The sequence below is a fragment of the Protopterus annectens genome, chromosome 7.part0 (assembly GCF_019279795.1).
Source record: "Protopterus annectens isolate FY-2018-M chromosome 7.part0, PAN1.0, whole genome shotgun sequence".
Classification (NCBI taxonomy): domain Eukaryota; kingdom Metazoa; phylum Chordata; order Ceratodontiformes; family Protopteridae; genus Protopterus; species Protopterus annectens.
Window position 1 is genome coordinate 1,493,830,623 of NC_056739.1, and position 20,773 is coordinate 1,493,851,395.

At 39.8% G+C, this 20,773-nt stretch overlaps 1 protein-coding gene across 1 annotated transcript in view; it reads left to right on the plus strand.

Annotated features, from left to right (window-relative positions):
- CPNE9 (copine family member 9) overlaps window positions 1-20,773 on the plus strand; it is a 2,305,657-nt gene that overhangs the window by 823,141 nt on the left and 1,461,743 nt on the right. Inside the window, exon 5 of the mRNA XM_044076409.1 lies at window positions 5,645-5,686. Coding sequence (XP_043932344.1) covers window positions 5,645-5,686 — 42 coding nt within the window. The remainder of the gene's footprint in view (window positions 1-5,644; window positions 5,687-20,773) is intronic.

The following is a 20,773-nucleotide window of genomic DNA, read 5'->3' on the forward strand; positions in this document are numbered from 1 at the left end:
TGCAACTTCTTCCAAATCAAAGTTAGCCCATTTGAGCCCTGCTTCTTCTCTTTCCTCTAAAAGTGGTGACAGAGGAAAGAAGAGGCCATCCTTGGCTCTGACAGACCCTTTGGAGCTGAAAACTAAGACTTCAAAATCTTCTAAGTCTGCAGAATCTGTGACTTAGTCAGAGCCTTCGGCGCCGGGCATTTCTATGTTGGATCCAACTTTTTTTGGCTCCGAGTCTGTCGAGTAAAGCTAGATTGGATCCATTGATGTCAATCCAACAACAAGCCCCTTTAAGCCAATTATGGCACTTCCCAGGACTCGGTAGTCCCCGACCTTTGATCCTGTTCCTTCGAGGGTACAGTCTCCATTCTTAAGTAGACCAAAATTTCCATCAGCATCCTCTTCCCATTTAACCAGGAGCCTTACTGAAGAAGACACGGAATGGATGATACAAAAGATCTTGTGGGTGCAGGGCATCATTGTCCACCTTGGCCTCAACCCATGCTCTTCTATGTCTATCCAAGACATCTACTCCCCCACTTCCTTTTCCTCTGACTTCAGGGTGAGCTTTGAAGACATTGGATCCAATACACCTGGTGCCTTTCAGCTATGATCCGAAGGTGTCTCTTTCCTCAGACCAGACCTTCGCTCAGAGCTCTTTGGCCTTTTCAGAGTCTGAGAGTTCCCAGAGCTGCAGTGCACCTTGTGGAATCACAAGATCTGGCTTCTACCCCAGCTGAGCTGTCTTCTGGACTGGAAAGGACCTCGTACTGAAAGCATGGCTTTTCAGAGCTGTAGTTCTCCTCCACTCAGGAGCAGTCAGCCTTTGGGGCTCTGGAGAGGGCTATAGCTGCCACCGCATATGGAAGGTCACTTGCCCCCTCATATCCTCAATCTCATCAATGTACCCTGTGCTCTTCTTCTGTCCAGGGTGTTCTACAGGGACAGCAGGACCCCCGGCACCAGGATACCCACTGGGATACCCCTGCCTCTTCTGATACCTCCCCAGAATACCCCACTGAGGAGGTCCCTTGGAAGAGACTTTCAGAGGAGAGTTCCAATATTCTTCCTCCTAATAAGGATTTCAAGACAATGGATAGATGTGGGAAGTGAGTTTTCTTTTCAGTGAGTTTTGCCTTGTGATCACTGAACTACCTTTCTCATTTCACCAGGTTGCAAAGGGATCTGATCAATGAACTGTCAGATACCCTTGAAGAAGCAGTAGCTGAGGGATTCCGAGAAAAGGTAGCATCCCAGTTAGCAACCCTACACTCTGTAGCTAACTCACTCTTCCATGAGGTTCATCTCACATGCAGCTGAAAGAACGAGTAGAGTGGCGGGTTCTGGCATATCTATGAGAAGGCATGCTTGGATGCAGCTATGCAATTTGGCCGAGTCTTTTAAGTCTTCATTTGTCAATGCCCCATTTGATGGCACATCCCTTTTTGGTCCCAAGTTCAAAGATAAGCTATCCAGGTGTGAGAAAGAAGGTAAGATCCTTTCTGCTGTTGGCATACGTTTTTCTGCTGCTCAGAGACCCTACCTTAAAGGTCAGACAGGTGGCAGAAAAATGTGTTTCAAGAAGTCTCAGGGGTCTTACCAGGACATACGTGGAGATTTTTTCCCTCAGAGGCAGGGGGGGGAACAGTAATGGAAAACACCACCCTTGCAGCAGAGGAGGCCTGCAGAACCAAGGGTCCCAAGAGTCTTTCTTCAAGAAGCCCTTTCAGTGCTCCTGAAAGGAAGCCTGATTGTCCACCTCTGGAGGCTGTCAGGGATCAACTATCCCTGCACTGGAGAGCCTGGCAAAAGATAACTTCTGATTTGTAGGTGCAGAGGATAATATCCAGGCGTTATCAAATTCTCTACTCTCAACACTCCCCCAAACAGAAAAATCCCAGATATTCCACCAAGCAGTTATTCAAATTCAAAAACTGCTGGAAAAAAAGAGTCATCCAAGAGGTCCTCTGAGACCAGAGAGGATTTGGAACTTACTCAAGCTTCTTTTTGGTCCCAAAGAAAACAGGGGCCTGGAGACCAATTCTGGATCTCAGCTGATTAAACAAGTCAGTTCAACGTTGCAAGTTCCAAATGGTCACAGTACAGTTCATACTTCCTTTCCTGGAGAAGGACAATGGGATGTGCTCTACAGATCTTCAGGATGCGTACAACCACATAAAAATGGACAGATGTTTTAAAAGATACCTACACTTCCGGTTGGGAGACAGTCATTAACAGTTCACAGTTCTTACTTTTGGTCACACTACCACCACCAGAGTGTTCACCAAATGCATGGCAGTAGTTGTGGATCACCTGAGAGGAAAAGGATTCTAGGTGTTTCCTTATTTAGATGACTGTCTCATATCCTCCCTGACCTGGCATCTACTTATCCATGCAAGAGACTCTGTTCTTCAGATCTGTACAGAACTAAGTGTAACAATAAATCCTGCCTCCAGAGGGTTAACAATCAGGCGACAAACACACAGATTAATTTGAAACAAGAAGCTAGCTGCTCATCATGTTCTACAGGCTTTAGGATCAATGGCGGGGCAATAGTGTTAGTTCCATTAGCCAGATTTCACGTGCAGATACTTCAATGGCTTCTAGCTGCCCATGGTCAGTTATCCACCAACCAATGTCTCACCAAATTGTCATAACAGATTCATGTAAAAGGACCCTCTCATGGTGGATTCAGTCAGAACAGCTGATGCAAGGTCAACCTTTAGTTCCCCCTCAACCACAGGCCATGGTGACCACAGATGCTTCCCAGATGTGTTGGCATTGTCTGGGGAAGACAGTCCAAGGAACCTGGTCTGCAGACAAGGCCAATCTGCACATAAACATCCTGGAGATGAGGGCAGTGCTTCTAGCATTGCAGGCATTTCAGACTTATGTTTCTCTGGGAATGGTGGTGATTCAATTAGACAACATGTTGGTGGTCTGGTACATAAACAAGCAAGGAGGAACCAGATCATACCCTCTGTATTGAGAAGCACTCAGAGTGTGGCAATGGGTGATCTCATCCAACCACTGTTTTATAGCAACGCACATTCCGGGAAAGTCCAATGTGATAGAGGACAAGTTGAGCAGATCTATCCTCATTCCTCAAAAGTGGCACTCTCAATCAGGCAGTAGCAGATGACATTTTCCAAAGTTGGGGCCAGCAACCTCTGTGCATCTCCCCTAAACAACAAATACAGCAGCTACTTTACCCTAATCCCCTCACTGGGGGGGGGGGGGTTCCCCGAGGGATGGTCTCATACACAATTGACCCCCCGGTTTATTGTACCCTTTTTCTCCAATTCCTTTGATTCCCAAATTCCTTCAGAAGGCAAACAGGTTAAAGAGAACAGTAATATTCATTGCCCCATATTGGCCTTGACAAATCTGGTTTCCCTTCCTCTGTCCTCATCTATGGAAGGAACCCTGGATCCTGGAACATGTTCCAGACCTTCTGTCACACCTGACAGGAATGATTCTTCCCAACTTTTATAACCTGAAGCTGATGGCTTGGTTCCTCCAATTCCATTGATTGCCGGACAACTCATGCTCTCCTCACCGATCCGTCATATTTTGATGTCCTCTCATAAGTCATCCACTCAAAAACTTTATAGGAGTAAATGGAAGAGACTTGTAATTTGGGCTCAGCAGCACAGTGTAGATCCCCTCATAGCACCTATTCACTCTATTCTAGATTTCTTAGCCCACCTTTTCAACGATTGAGAAGCTGCCTCTACAATTAAAGTACACTTAGCAGCCATTTCAGATTTTCATATTGGGAAGGATAACTTATCACTCATTTCCCACAAACTTTACAAAACCTTCTTAAAGGAGCCCTATTGTCAGGGCCTCCTCACAAGGATCCCTTCCCTGATAGGACTTTAATTTGGTACTAAATCTAATTGTTCAGCCCCATTTGAACCTGCAGCGACTTTTGATATTAAATTTCTCTCCTGGAAGCTATCTTTTTAGTGGCTATTACATCTGCAAAATGAATATCAGAAATCCAGGCACTATCTTCCTGGCCTCCATATCTGATTTTTCATACCAGCCCCTCCTTTCTGCCAAAAGTGGTTTCACAAACAAAATATTAATCAGGCCATACATTTACATGTTTTCTTTCCTAACTTCAGCAACAAAGGCAAATTTGTTCTACATTTGTTGGATGTCCATAGACAGTTATGTTTCTATTTGCATAGGGCTAAAGAGTTTTGGAAAGCAAGTCAATTGTTTGTTGCCTTTACAGGCCCTAGGAAAGGCCTACCAATATACAAAGTTACTTTATCAAAATGGCTCTCTGATTGCATTTCTTTTGTTTACACCACAAAAGGTATAAATTCGTCCACACCTATTCGAGCTCACTCAACCAGGGCTATGGCCACATCTGCAGTCTTCCAGACTAATACCTCCATGGGTGAGATTTGCGCAGCAGCCACATGGGCCAATCATCACACTTTTATCATTCATTACAAGTTGGATTTGGTCTCCAAAGGAAGACCCTTCTTTAGTGCAATGGGTCTGAGAAAAATCCTCCCATGAGTCCTCCCGGGATAAAGGAAGTTGGGGACTCAGTCACGTATGTGAGGACAAGATGAAACATTGGCAATATCAGTAAAGATGTTATGTACTCACCATAATGTTCCATCTGTATTGTTGACTTTTTATCTCTCCTCACATTCCCTCCCCACAGCCCCCTACCTTTGGGTTTTCTGATTAAACGGGAAGTAAAATTTCAGGGCATTTTATTATCACTGGTACTCCAGAAGTGGTCTCCTTAAAAATGTTCAGACTTAAGTTCATTCACTGTTTTTTTATGGGAATAATTTTAGCAAACAAGATCTGAGGTGACAGAGAAAGGAGCATTGTGGGTAAGGGGAGGTATCCAAGAACTTTTTGGTTGTTACGAGCTTAATAACGGCCGAGATCTGGACACAATATGTGAGGAGAGATGAAAAATCGACAATACAGATAGAACGTTATGGTGAGTACATAACTTCTTTTTACCTGTGATAATTACTTTGTATCTATCATAAGACATAAAATTGTTATATTCTATCGGTTGTACATGCTAATTGTTTGTACAGATTAATGTAGTATACATTTTCCAAGGTGTATATTGTTAAAATACTTTAATCATTGTATATAGTGTATATTTGTTTTTATTGTATATTCTCTGATTCTGAGATGGTTGAGATGCTTTTCTTTTTGCAACTAGGCTGAAAAGGGGCAATTTTGCTTGTCAAATCATATTGATTAACAAACTGAAATAAATAAATACACTTTTTATAAACGTGGAGAAAGAGAAGATATATCTTTTACATTACTTTCTTGAAACCAGTTGGTGTTAGCAAAATCAGCTGTATCAGGAATTCCCTAGATTGTATGTACTAGTAGTAACAATAAAAATATATAAAAACATCATGATGTCGCAAGTAAGATAGCTATGGCATAGAGAATACCAGGCTTGGAACACTAAAGCACTGTCCTATGAAGACTATGAGATGCAAACTGGTTATCTACTGGGAAAAGATTTAACAATAATAATAATAATCATCATCATAATCATAACACCAGTAAATGTAGAAGAGCAAATAGTAATGAGGTAGACATATTGCACAACATGTGACTGCTCTAACAGGGTCTCTTTCTTTTCCAGGACTGTTAAAGTGGATGTGTTTGACTGGGAGCGAGATGGCAAGTAAGTAAAGACTTATGATTATTCTTGTAAGGGTAGAGACTTTCTCTTTACTACTACAGATACAGTAACTCCTGGAGCATTCCCTGTTATTCTCATTTAATGAATATTGTCATTTAGCAACTCAATGAGTGTCAAGTTTTACAAGTGTTACTGAATGACGTATATTACATGGATCATTTTTTCACAAACACCTTTCTAGCTGCAAAATAAGTTGTACCGTAAATGTCTACTTACATAATAATTTTGATTTACCTACCTATTCAGTGCTACAGTATTCTCTTTTTGATGTAATCCATCAAAGAAAAATATTAATGTCATACTAAATCTGGACTGTATCTCAGCTCTACCTTGAAGTTAGCTTTCTTATTCCTAAATGACAACATCAGAGTTAGCCACCCAGGGCAACTTCAGGGAAAGCTAGACACCTCTTGTAGTGTCAGTTACTGAAAATGATAGTCAAGCCTAGAAGTGCAAGACCAGCCCAAATGCGTGAAACAATGGCCTATTCTGATTCTACCCCTCTTTTGGTGGTGCCCTGTGTGGCTGTGGCTGTGATGGCTCATTCTTGACATATGCATATGTTGTCTTCTTTTTCACAGTGAATCTTGAAAAAAAATCAGTTTCTGCACTTCCAGCTGAAGGTACAATAACTTACAGTACACAGAAGTTTCTAGAAATTAAACAGTCAACATCTGTATGTTGCTGGTTGGATGCAATGAAGTCTGAGGAGTATCTGGGGCCTACTACTTGCACAGAGCTACAACAGCTATATATTTTAACCCTTCACACTCTAAAGTGCCTGAAACTGTTAGGTTTCTGGAATATGCTGGACAAGGAAAAAAAGAAAGAGATGTCAGAGAACAAGGAAAAGAGGATGCAGAGCAGGTATTGATGTAAAGTTAAAAGCAAACCCCTACAGGCCTGTGCTACCAACTATACTGCTAGATAATGTGAGATTACTGGATAGCAAGATAGACTACTTGAGACTGAAACTTTTTCTTGCCTATCCTCCTTCCAAACCCCCTCTATTTCCTCTTAATTACAGTTTGTTTATTTATTTATTTATTTATTTATTTATTTCTCTTCTCTCTTTACAGCTTGCTCCCTCGGGTGCTACCTCTACCTGCTTTTTGTACAGGAATTCCCTCCCATCTGGGTGAAGACATCCTTGGATAAGCTGCTCCCAGGCTCAATCAACTTCAGTCTAACTAAAGGGCTTAGTTTCCCTCCTACGAAGGAACATCAGTGTATGTAGCTATATTGAACATTGCTGTTGGCAATTTATAATCTTGCCCAGCATTCTACCTCGGTGTGCTTGATAGCCTGCCGCAGTCCGCTTGCCCCCCCCAGGTTTACATGCTACTCCATGTCCACTTCCGTGTAAACTTCTTAGATTAATTTAGACATAGCTGTGAAATTCCTTTTAATTTAGGGTACCATCTTCCTCCTTCACCATTTGATGGCAGCATACACCATGGAATGTTCTGCAAAACACCTTAACTTTCACTTCTAAAGGCTTGATCTGATGAACTACAGTATTCTGTAACATTTTTTCCCTAGTCCAATCACTACAAAGATATAACCCTCTCCCTGCCTTTTCCTGTATTCCAGCTTCTGTTCACTGATTGTTTTCTGTGGGCCATCTCTTCTCTTGGCTCTACCCACTCCATTCGCCCTCCTGGCTCACTCCGCTCCCCTACCCTACCCCTAATTCCCAACCAACCCCAGTGCTACTACACTTATCCTATCCAAACATCCCCTCCCCTTCATCTCTCTCAATCCACTCACATCTCCTCACTATCCCCCCATCCCATCCTCCAATACTTTCTCACCCCCTCCCCATCCCAAACCTTATAGCACTTTACTCACTTCTAAATACCTCTGTCTTACACTTTCATAGTTCCCCCTACATCCAACTACATCTTCAATACCCTCCACCCAACTATTCATTTATACCTACACCACACCATGCCTTCTCAAACCCTTCGTATCCCTTCCCTCTGCCTACTACTTCTAATTCCTCTATACCATGCTACCTCTTATTCCTCTTATGAACTACCCCCTTTTTTCCCATCCCCTCTTCACCCTACCATCACCCTCAACACCCATCATTACTCTACCATATCTCACTTTCACACTATATCATCCTCCCTAGTTCAACCAAACCCACTTCTCTGCTTCAAACTAAAACATCTACCCTCCTTAATGAAACATCATATTCCTAAAGCATTATTATACCTCCCACAAAACACTAGGAGTAAAACCAAACCCCTGCTTTCATTCCCCTTTAACTGCATATGCCTGGCAGGTGACATATATCCCAACCCAGGACCTAGTACCAGCAACAATCCAACTCCCCCTATTACCACCCATATTACAAACCCTAAATATATCATACTCCTGACCATCAATGCCCAGAGTCTAAAAAACAAAATAGCCCACTTCAATGCTTGGCTATACCATACCCTACCTGACACAGTAGCTGTCTCTGAGACATGGCTAAAACCGAATATTTCTGACTCTAAAATCCTGCCCCCTGGGTTTCAAGCTCTTAGACATGACTACCTAAAAAAAGAAGGGAGGAGGAGGAGTGGCCTTAATCTACTCTAGCCTACTCTCCATCACTCCCTACCAAAATCCTGTTCCTCAGTTCAACAGTGCTGAACTAGTCATATGAATTCTCCAACTAAATAACCATAAAAGCATCTGTGTCATAGCCCTCTATATCCCCCCCCTGGAAACAATATAAATATACTTGAGGAAATCCTTCTATGGGCCTCAACCAATATTAAGCTTGAGACTTACATCCTAGGAGATGTAAACATTGACTGGAACAAAATTGATAAAAATAATCCCTCCATCTCAATCAACCTATATAATTTCAGTCAACTTACAAATACCATTACCAGGCCTAATAAAAACAACCCCCCAGGCTCCATACTTGACTAGTCTCTCACTATAATAAAATCTCCCATAAGGGCAACTTACCAGACTCCATTAGTGACCACTTGCCAGCCTTCGTCCATAGAGCAACTCCCTCCTCTCCTCACCAACACCAATATATCCACACACGAAAACTCACAAACTTTAACCCCACAACTTTCTCCAATTCTCTCAAACTAATAAATTGGGACAATCTAAAAACCCTTCCTCTAGACCAGGCTGTTGAACATTTCAGCTCAATCTTCTTAGCTAGCCTTAACTCTCATGCCCCCCCCCCCCCCCATTACAAAACATATAAAAAACAACTCAGCCCCTTGGCTTACTAAAGACACCAAAATACTTATGAAACAAAGGGACAAAACCTGGAAACTTTACCATCGCAATAAGAACCCAGGCACCCTTCTTAAATATAAACAACTCCGTAACCTAGCCAAAAAACATATTATACCAGATAAAAAATCATACTATACCAAACTTCAATCTAATCATTCCAAAAATCCCAAACAATTCTGGAAGTCAATCAACTCTCTTCTCAACCCTGGTACCCAAAACAATCCTTGCCCTGACACTAGCAAGTCTGACCCAGAAATAGCCATGCTATTCAACTCCTTCTTTATTAACTCCATAGCAGAACTCACTAAGACCTTCCCAAACAACTCCTCCCCCCTACTCAAACCCTCTCCTCCACCATCCATTCCTTTCTCATCTCCTATCTTTCATCTCAAACCCATTTCCACCTTATATATAACTAAACTCCTCTCTAAGCTTATGCCAGGCTCCAATGCCCCTGACAACATCCCCTCACTCTTTCTAAAACTCGCAGCAGACTGCATTGCCACCCCCATTAGCATTCTCATTAACAGATCCATACAGGAATCTTATGTTCCTAAACTGTGGCATGCAGCCTTCATCCTACCCCTCCACAAAGGAGGCAAAAATAATAGCATCTCCAACTTCCAGCCCATAGCCATTCTCTCACCTATTTCAAAAATACTTGAGAAATGCATCCACCTCCAACTCATGCCATTCCTTACAAATAATCAACTCCAAACCCCAACTCAACACGGATTTCATCTGGGCCATAGCACAATAACTGCTCTCCTCTCTTTCCTAGACATAGTAAACCATGCCCATCACTCTGGAGAACTTGTATCCACAGTCCTCCTTGACCTCTCCAAGGCTTTTGATACTGTCTCCCATTCCCATCTCCTAAACCGCCTTGCTAATCTTAATCTCTCATACAACACCCTTGTCTGGTTCAGCAGCTACCTCTCTGACCAATCTCAGGCCGTAAAATGGAAAACTGGCACCTCAACGTTCCTCCCAACCCCAACCGATGTCCCCCAAGGATCCATACCCGGCCCAATGCTATTTACTATCTTTATTAATGACTTCCACAGAGCTATTCCTAACACCAAGATATTCCAATATGCAGACGACTCAACTCTAGTCTGCTCTGCTTCTAAACTCCAAGTACTCCAAACAAAAGCCCAAACTGCTTTCTCCACCACTGAGAACTGGATGCTTCAAAATCACCTCTCTCTAAATGCCAACAAATCTAAAATTCTACTACTCTCCCTCTAAATCTCACCCTCTTGACAAAACCTCCTTCAACATTATCAGCCATGCCAACTCCTCTATTGAAGTTGTTCCTTTTGCTAAACTTCTTGGGGTCACTATTGATGAACATCTCCAATTCGACACCCATATTCAGCTAAACATTAAGAAAACACATCAGAAACTTGGCATGCTATACAGGAACTCCCACTTTCTATTTCCTTCCACAAGACAGACCCTCGCGACTACCTACTTACTACCATCTTTGATGTATGGTGCCCCCCTACTAACCAACCAATCTTCCTCTATCTCCTCTAAACTGGAATCCTGTTACAATAAAATCTCAAAGTTTGCCACCAAGTCCAAGTACTCTACCCACCACTGCATACCTCTCCGCCTACTGCAATGGTTAGAACTTCCCAACTACCTGGACTACCTCCAAATCACTACAGCCCACAAACTCATTTTTAAACCTACTAAGTTCCCTGCACTAACTAATATCTTACCACTATATACCCCTCACAGAACTCTAAGATCTGCTCACCAAAATCTCATTTCTGTATACAAACCAAACCGTCCCGCAGGTCAGCTTCTCCTATCCTTTTCCTTAGCCAAAAAATGGAACTCTCTTCCTCCCTCTCTTAAGAATTTCTCAAAGGTTTGATCACTTCAAAACCCAGCCCCATTCCTACCTCTCCAATAACAGGAAATGCACTTGCACTCTACCTACCTAATCCTGCCTAATACATAAATACATACATATACATAAACTACCTTCCACCTTACCCAATAGGAGTTCAATCATATTTACTGTTTTCTTACAAATGTTTCTTTCATAGCATTCTCAGAATATTTAAAACCTCAGTAAAATGGTGACTCTGTACTAATCGACCTCTAATTGTATTTACATGTAAATATGCACTGTATACCATACTAAGTTGATATTCTACTGTGCTTATGTTTTACTACATCATTTTAACTAATTGTTTAATTGTTACTATGTCTGCTATGTTTTGTGGAGCTTTTCTCCCCGGGCCACCACTGAAAACAGGCTTCTTGAGCCCAGTGGACCTCCCCGGTCATCCAACTGACAATAAATAAATAAATAAATAAAATAAATAAACTCACCAACAAGAACAAGGTGAGAAATACTTATTTATTTTTGATTACTGAGACGTGGTTGCATGACAAGATAAAAATGATAATGAAGTAAACTTAGAGACATTTCCACTGTTTTGTGCAGACAGAAAACATACACTGTGTGGAAAGGGCAGAGGAGGTGGAGTCTTCATCTATGTTAACAAAAGATGATGCAACAACTCTGAAATCATGCTATCACACTGCTGTGAGAATTTAGAGTTCCTGTCCATTAAATGTAGACCATTTTACTTGCCCAGGGTGCAGAATGGGGTCAGTGTAAGAGTGGTGTATATCCCACCTAGTGCTAATACCACTGAGTCTCTAAATAAACTATGCAATCACATTGGCGAGCTGCAGAGCAAATATCCTGACTTTGTACATATGGTAGCTGGTAAATTTAGTAAAGCAGATCTGAAAGAGCTAATCCCACACTACCATCAGTAGTTGACATTCCTAAAAGGGGTGATAATGTCCTGGACAAGGTGTACATAAACTTAAAGAAAGCTTATAAGGCAGTACAACTTCTACAAATGGGAAACTCTGACCATTACACCATCTTGCTATCATCAGCTTACAAACCTGCACTAGTTAGAGAGAAAACCATGAAGAAACAAATCAAGGTATGGCCCAAGGGGGCTATGGAGGCCCTCCAAGACTGCTTTGAAAGAACCAACTGGGATATGTTCAAGGAAGCAATCACAGTGAATCAGCATCTGAACATTAATCAATACACTGAGGTAGTGATGGCATACATTTCAAACTGCATTGATGGGGTAACAGATACCAAGAGTATCACTATTAAAGCTAACCAGAAGCCATAGCTCACCCCTAAGGTATATCACCTTCTGAAGGAGAGAAGAGGCTGCTTAATTGTAGTGATGGACAGGGATTTTTATTTCTCTTCTTTGAAAGAAATGCGCTCTGACCCTGAAGTATATAAGTGTATAGATAAAGAGGCCATCACTGTCATTCATGAAAAAGCTATTGATGCATTAGTTGCATGCATGAATGAATTGTTTATCACAAGAGACATGTTTAGATATTTTATGGTTGAATTTCCTTTGGTACCCACATTTCAGAGTTTACCTAAAATACATAAAGATCCGCTAAGGCCACAATTTAGATCGATAGTGGCAGGCAATGGTTGGTTGACGGAGCCATTGTCCATATATATTGAAAAACAACTAAGACCTGCACTAATGAAATATGAGTATATATTGAATGATAGTAAACAGTTTTTACAGGACCTGTTTGATTCTACTAAAGGGGCATGTGTATATCACAAGACTGTAATGGCAACACTTGATGTGAAGCCACTATTCACTATGATCCCTAATGGTGACGGGATTACCATGGTGAAAGATTTTTTGATGCGACACATAATATATGATGAGAGACATGTTGACCTCATATGTTATCTTTTAGAATTAGTGCTAGAGAGCAATGCCTTTGTCTTTGACAATGAGTATTTTTTACAGGTGTCTGGCATAGCTATGGGCACACCTTGTGCCAATAGCTACACCAACATCATTATGGCTGAGTGGAAAGCAAATGCTGTTTTTGGCCATACTTTGGCAAATACATCTTTACCCCTGTATAGATGTTTTGTGGGCAACCTCTTCATTCTATGGGAGGGTGAAGAGGTCAATCTACTATAGTTTATTGAGCACTTAAATACTAGTTGTAGTTTTCTGAAATTTACGAGTCAATATTCCCGAGAAGTAATAGATTTTCTGGACATTAGACTTACTATAGATAATCAGAATTTTCTACATACTAATCGTTTTCGAAAAAATTGCCAAAATGGAACGTATTTGCATAGAACAAGTATGCACCCCCAACATGTGTTTCGCAACATACTGAGAGGGCAAGCCATGAGATGCTCTAGACTTTCAGACAGCGATACAGTTTGAAACTGAACTAAAACAACTAAAAAGAGACTTTGAAGGCAGAGGATATGGTAGTAAGGATGTTGTGGAGGCATGTAATTATGCTAGACATATTAGAAAGGATAGGGCAAAGCCATACTATTCAAACAGGGAGAGTTGTAATACTAAGCAACAAATGAGACATACTAAAGTAGCAGTGCCACTCACTTATACGAGTGACAATCGAGCATTAAGGGGAATACTAGAGAATAATTGGCATATCTTACAGGTCGATAGAGAGATAGCAGGTTTAGTAGGTGAAAATCCCTTTTTAGTTTATAAGAATAGTAGATCTCTTAAAAGGAGGCTATGCTACCCTAGAAGTAGTATAGGTGTGAAGGTACAAAAGCCAGTCGGAGGAACTAGGAAATGTATGAAATGTAAATTTTGCCAATACATTTTTGAAGGTGTAGAATTTGTACATCCTGATACAGGAAGGAAGTTTCTCTTTAACACAGAGGCTGATTGTAAAAGCATGAATTTAGTGTATTTAGCCCAGTGTGCTCTCTGCAGAGCATTCTATGTGGGTAAGACCAACAGAAGGCTAAGAGAGTGCATCAAGGACCATATGTACTGTTTGAAAAGAGAACAAACATAGTGCTGTTGCCAAACATATTTTATCTTGTGGAGTTGAACATCACTTTCAGTTTAATGAACTAGAAATAGTTAAAGAGGATGTCAGGATGGGTGACATCAGTTAAAGAACAGAGGAGAGAGAGCTTGACTGGATAATAAGATTGGGGGCACATATAGGACAGGGTTTGAATGACCATCTTTCCATTGTTTCCAAGATGAAAAATAGGAGACTGCTAAAATGAACACATGAAATAAATTGCCATCACTGAATTCTATGATAGCTCTACTTTATTTTATTTTGATTCTATGTTATTTTTATGCTTATTTTATATGCATCTTAGATGTATATTTTATTGTGAGTGCTTTAATTTAATACTGGGGAGGTGCTTTGATTATAGGATTGACTGTGATTTGTTCATTTGAAATTTGACTATTTGCATGAGTATAAAAGGGGGGGGGGCTGACTCTGTTTATTTATGGTCTGATGAAGTAAACAGAAGTTTGTGAAAGGGCTTATCTGTTGTAACTTACTTGCAATAAAGGGATTTTATCTGGAAATAAGATGTGTGGATTTATAACTTCACCTGGCCTGAGAATGTGAACATTCTGTGGATTTATAACTTGTCTTAGTTTGAGACTGTGAACATTCTGCCATAGCTGCTTCGATATTTGGCTGCATTCATAGTGCTAAATATATTCGTAGGTTCATAGGTAGGTACTAGGCTAGCTGCCACTGGGGCCATTTTAAGCATCGCTATTATCTCTTTTTGTTCACAAAATAATCACATTTGCTTATAGATTGGCCTTACCCATCTCATGGCTGATAATTCTGTATTACCAGTAATGAGAATAACTGGAATCATATCATAGATAATTTGAGGAGACCTATGCATAGGATAAAGCATTTAGGAGCTGCATCTGTCCATTAGTAGTACAGAGGGCACTCCTAGGGTACATTTTCTGTTTCCATCCATAGATCTAAATTGTGCTTGAATATAGATAGACTTGAACTTTGTTTTAAGTGGATGGGAAGTCTGTTCCAGAGCAGAGGTATCCTCTGCGAGATATACCTGTCACTCCAAGCTGCTTTGTTGATATTTCAGAAGAGGTTTAGATCCTTAGATTGACTATCTCTGATGCCATTTGACTTACTGATGTGCACTAAATCCATCAGTAATGGGTCACAGGATGTCTTGTATGCCAGACACAGGTCACGTCTTAGCAGTCTGCTGGATGCCACGTATAGTACAGGGCTTTGAGTCGGTACATGAAGGACATGTTGTTTAGGCCGTGTATCCTTTTAGTGGGATGTCTCTGTGAACATTCTAGTTGTTACATGTATCTGAACAGATACATGCCAAAAGGGATGTTATACTCAATGACTGGCCTAACAAGGGCTGAGTATAGTGGGACAATGACATCCCTTGATCTAGACAAAATCCCTTTGTTTATAAGCTGTGCAATACAGAAGGACTGTTGGTCAGAAGTTAGGTCACTGTCTACATAAGTTCCCAAATCTTTAACAACTGGGTCAACTATTAGGGACATATTGTCAATGTGGTAATTCCCTGGTGTAGATGACTTCCCTAAGGATACAATAATGCATTTTTTGGCATTTAGTTTCAGTGCATGATTTTGGCACCAGTTATTTATTTGGGGCAAACCTTCCTGCAGGATCGCCAATTTATTTGGAGATTCAATGACTGCTCGTAGCTTGCAGTCATCTGTAAACATCATCTGCCAGAACCCTTTGGTACTGGCTTCTACTTCATCAAAGATTATTGTCATCAAATACTACTGGAAACCAACAGCTAGTAATGCTTCGTTATATTATTCAGCTATGCACTTAACATATATGGAAAATAATATTTTTATTCATATTGCTTTTAGAATTTCAAGATTTGCTACTTCATAACACTGCTGTAAGTGCTTTATATAATAAGTTTCTTGTCAGTGGTTTTCCTGTTTAAGTTGTTTCAGATGGCATTAGACGTATTGAATAACTGAAATACTGAATATGCTCCATTGACATTTAAGAATGATGTAGTAAGGGAAAATGTCAATAAACCGGATTATGGAAAGCAAGGAATTCAGTCTATGATTGTTACATAGAGTGCAGATGTTTATGATGTTATTGAATCAGTTGAAAATAACTGGCATATCTGACAACGCAGAGAATTAAAGATATATGCTGTTAATGAGCTACTTCCTGTGGTATAGGGTTTGGTTCCCTCAGCCTTCCTTTGCCTACTGAGTGACCTTGAGCAAGTCACTTAAATGTGCACTGCTTTGGTGCAATTGGGAACTTGGGTTTCCTGTACTGCATGCCTATTAACTATGTATGAACTATAACTGCATCTGATGAAATGGGTCAGTTTTGGGGGGCTGGACATATGTTTGTATATAAAAGAAATATGAATCTGCTGTATTTTCTTAAAACAGTAGTTTCAATTGATACAACGTTCAGTGCATTGAATAAGAAATTGTGTACATATATTCATGTAAAATGTGTGCACAGTATAAGTTTGTTGCAAATTGCTCATGGTTTTATAGCAGATATACAGATAGGATCTACACGCCTGGTGGCTATTTTAAATGCAACTCTGTGGAAATGGTTGTTGAATGTTTAACGTCTGCTTTATTTTATAAAAGATGAACTACTAGAAAACTTTCAAGTAGGATATATGAGCATGTCTATGCCATTCAGACAAGAAATATAAATAGTGCTTTAGGTATTTATTTTGTGAAATGTGTTGTTTAATAGCATTTTTCTATATTTTGGAAAGTGTTAAATTAAATGTAAGAGATGGAGATGTTCAAACTATTTTAGATCATAAGGAATGTCTTTGGCCAACTTTATTTCAGGTCGATACTATATCTGGTTTAAATTATGGCATACATTTTCAATGCATTCTTGAGAGCAAAAGGCTAAAACATTGATTGAATCAGTTACTGTCTTATTTGTTAATTAAAGGTATGCAGTTATTTTTTTATTATTATTTAAATAGTTAGTAAAAAGATATTAATTAGTCTGAAGAAGTTCTGTAAAATTCAAAGAAAATGTTCATTTTGAGTATTTGCTATTGGAGTAGAAGAAAATGCTTCTTTTCTATTTATCATTTATTACATTTGTTTTCTACCTCTGGGTGATTCTTCATGTATTTTTATTTAAATTACTTTCTAGTGTGTGGCCAAATTACTTTTAACAATCATTTCTAAAAGAGTTTTTTTTTAAGCTAAGAGTTTACTTGTCTTCTTGTCTCGTTTAGAAAAAAAACTTAACATGATGTACATTATCAATCATAAATTACTAGGAAAATGTCATACATTGCATTCTACATGCATCCCTGTTTCTTGTTTGTTGAAATAACTCTCAGAACATTTAGCAAATACCTAAGCTACATGGCTAGAGTCTGTAACCTAGATACTTGATTCCAGAAGTTCAGTATTACCATAGATATGTAAAAAACAGAAGATTTAAAGATTACTGATAACCTTAAAAACCAGCATCTTTTCTCATGACTCTTCTATGAGACTAATTTCCTAATTGAAAGCATTATTGAGATTATCAAAATGTAACAAGTTCCGGTATCTGGGCAGTTTATGGTCAGTTTACCATCTTTTTCTTTTGTTGATGCATATTCTAGATAGTTGATTATTTCACTACACTGGAAGAGTGGACTTTACTCCAATTTTCCTGCAGAGTGTTAGGTAAACAACTTATTATCAGAAGTTGGGTCTACCTTCCAAGCTTTCCAGGCTTTGATCTGCCCTTAATAAGGTTCATCAAATCTGTTGTTACCTATGGAGTAATCTTTCCCTGAACTATTTTTTTTAAGTAGAGGTAGATTATCCTGAATAGTGGATAGAAAGTGGAAAAAGCAGAAGTGAGGTCTGATCATGAATAGAGTTTGCTCCAATCTATTGTGCGCAATTTACAGAGGAGAATATTAATGGATGAATAAGGGATATGCCTGGCATAACTGAATTTAAGTGGCAGCATTTTTCTTTAAAAGTCCAGTTTGGCATAATCTGACAGTGTTTACCTAGGCTGCTAGGGAGTACTTGCAATTAATGTTAAGTTTTCGTGATTATTGGTAAGTAAAACATCAAGCAATGGGGAATGATTGGTGTGTGAATTATGCTTAGTCCCTTCATTAACTAGCTGAGTTAAGTTACTGGAGAGGCTAATCCTGTGTAATTGGGTTGTAAGTGACCCTTACCAGTCAATATGTAGGTCATTTAGGATGATTAGCTTATGATGTTCAACTTGATAGAACAACTTTAGCAATAGTTCTGGAAAGAGTTGAGTGGATAAAGGTGGTGAAATGTATATGACTGTTGTAAATAATTTGGTGTGGGTGCCTAGGGTGATTTACAGCAGAATCCCATTTGATTTTTTATTAGGGTATGCCAAAGTTGTTCTATCAAGTTGAGCATCATAAGCTAATCATCCTAAGCGACCTACATGGATTATTATTATTATACAATGACGTTATTTAAGAAATAAAGTGCTAACCTTTGTTAAATAGTGTCTTTGTATAAGGGCACTATAGTATTTCTCTGCATCCTCCCTTGTTTACTGATGCACTGCCTATGTGTATATGATTTGCATTCCCACACTTGCACAGTACATCAGTACAGTTCAGCAGAAGCTATAGAGTAAAGAGCATTACCATTGCTGTACCCCCCCCCCCCCACTGACATATATTATAACCTCTTAATGCAAGAAATCTGGACAAATCACAATGTAATGGAGAACAAAGTTCTAGAAATAGGGACAGATTTTAAATACTGCTTTTCTAAACTTAGAAAGTTGCTGCAATAAGAGGTTTTGCGTTAACATGCATTTTCTGAAGGATATGAAGACTGAACCTGAAATGTCTGTCATTTTTTAATGACTTCAATCTCCAGACAGAATAAAACTATGAGGCAAAAATCTGGACATTCTGTGAAAATCTGTACAGTTGAGAGGTATGACTGGCAAGGTTTTAGTAGGGGCAGTGCAGAAACAGAAGGAGAATCATGTACATTTCTGTTTTTTTTTTTAGTTTTGCCTTGATTTTTCTTGTATTTTTCTCTGTTTTCTAAGCATATGCCAATAAGTCAGGCCATTCAATGGTACTTCAGCAGCTGGACTTTTTCCTCTATTAGTGCATGCTCAAATTACAATGGGCACACTGGTTGGGCTGTCCAATCAGCATGCTTGTTTTTGAATAGTAATATGACATCATTGTATAATTGCTGGACTGACAGAAATTAAGTGAATAATGGAATCAAAGTTGATTGTAATGTGATAGTAATTTAAGAGGTTGTAACAGACAAAATCAGGCAGAATACATGATCAGTTTATTATTTATTTTTATTTTTATTTTATTTATCTCAGATGGCTTACTGGTAAAAAAATTGCTATGATTTATTTATCATTTCTTGACTAAGAAAGAGAGAGCCTATTTTCAGCAACGGTCGAGGGAGGAACTCTCCAAGCACATGTCTTTGGAATGTGGGAGGAAACCGGAGCACCCGGAGAAAACCTACACGAATGCAGGAAGAAAATGCAGACTCTGCACAGAAGGCACCCCAGCCACGGATCGAACTGTTGAGCCTTTTGGAGTGAGGCATCAACATTAAACACTGCACCACTGCGCTGCCCAAATCAGTTGGTTGAGATATTACAGTATAACAGTAGCACCCTGGGATGGGGTGGGATGTGTGAGAGTGAACGAATCAGGACATGAATTAACAGAGCAGTAGTCACTCTGTGTGTGTATGCCCACAGCAGCAAGTCAGGCCTGTGTAGCAATTCAGGAAATCTGCAATTTAGGTTACATGCAAAAAAACAATATTTGAAACAGTGTTATGGCAAAAGAGCACCTCAAAGCCTTGTTTTAGCAAGGCACACTCATTGTCCAACACTTTGCTAGTTAAGAAGATATAAACCGTGACCAAATGAAGTAGCCATCCAGCCCATATACCGCAACATGTTATGGACTCTGAACTAGTGGCTAAGGAAAGGGTCTAAACTGGATGGCACAGTGGTAGAGTTGTCACCTCACAGCAAGAGGTTCTCCGGTTGGAGTTTCTTTTGTAAATAGTCTGCATGTCCTCTCTGCATTCGTGAGGGTTTCCTCTGGGTGCTCCAATTTCCTCTCATGTTTCAAAGACATGCATCTGGAGTGTTTCTCCCCTAGCCTTCACTAAAAATTGGCTTTGTTCCAAGTCAGACTCTCCCAGTAAGCAAATGTTAAATAAAAAAAATAAATCTGGGACCTAATTAAACAAGTAAACAGGTACAGAAAGTGCATATCAGCTGAAGGAAGCAAGATTAGTGTCCAAAAGATAGCTGTGAGCAGTAGAAATGCATAAGCTACTAGAAGCATGTATATACACAGAGCCATAGCTGAACACTTCAGGTGTTACAAAGTAAGGAAAATTGAAGTAATTAACATTAAATATCAAAAATAGTAGAATTTAGTTACCTTTCAAAAACAGAAAAGCAGAGATGGGCAAAACTCTTTGTCTGATAGTAATATTTTCCTGCCTAAGGTTGAAGTGAAATGAAAGACAAGGAGACTGTTTATCCAAGAGGGTGTATAGCTGTAATGGAAAGAGAAGACGCCATCAGTAAGAAAAAAGGAAAACTCACCACACAGCAGACAGTGTAACATAAAAGGCAGTAGAAATAATAACAAATCAGCAGAGGGAGAAGAGGGGAAAAACTTGCTTGACATAAATACTACTGATTATGTATGTATAGCTAAGGAATGTCCACACTAGTGAGCTGAATGATGGTCTAGCAAAAAATAGTTTATGTACTCACCATAATGTTCCATGTTTGTTGTCCATGATCTCACCTTCTTTCTTGTTGGTTGGGAGCCAATCCTCGGCTCCGACTCGGCCACATACTAAAGCTCGAGAGCTTCCACTGGCTCGAGGCTAGACC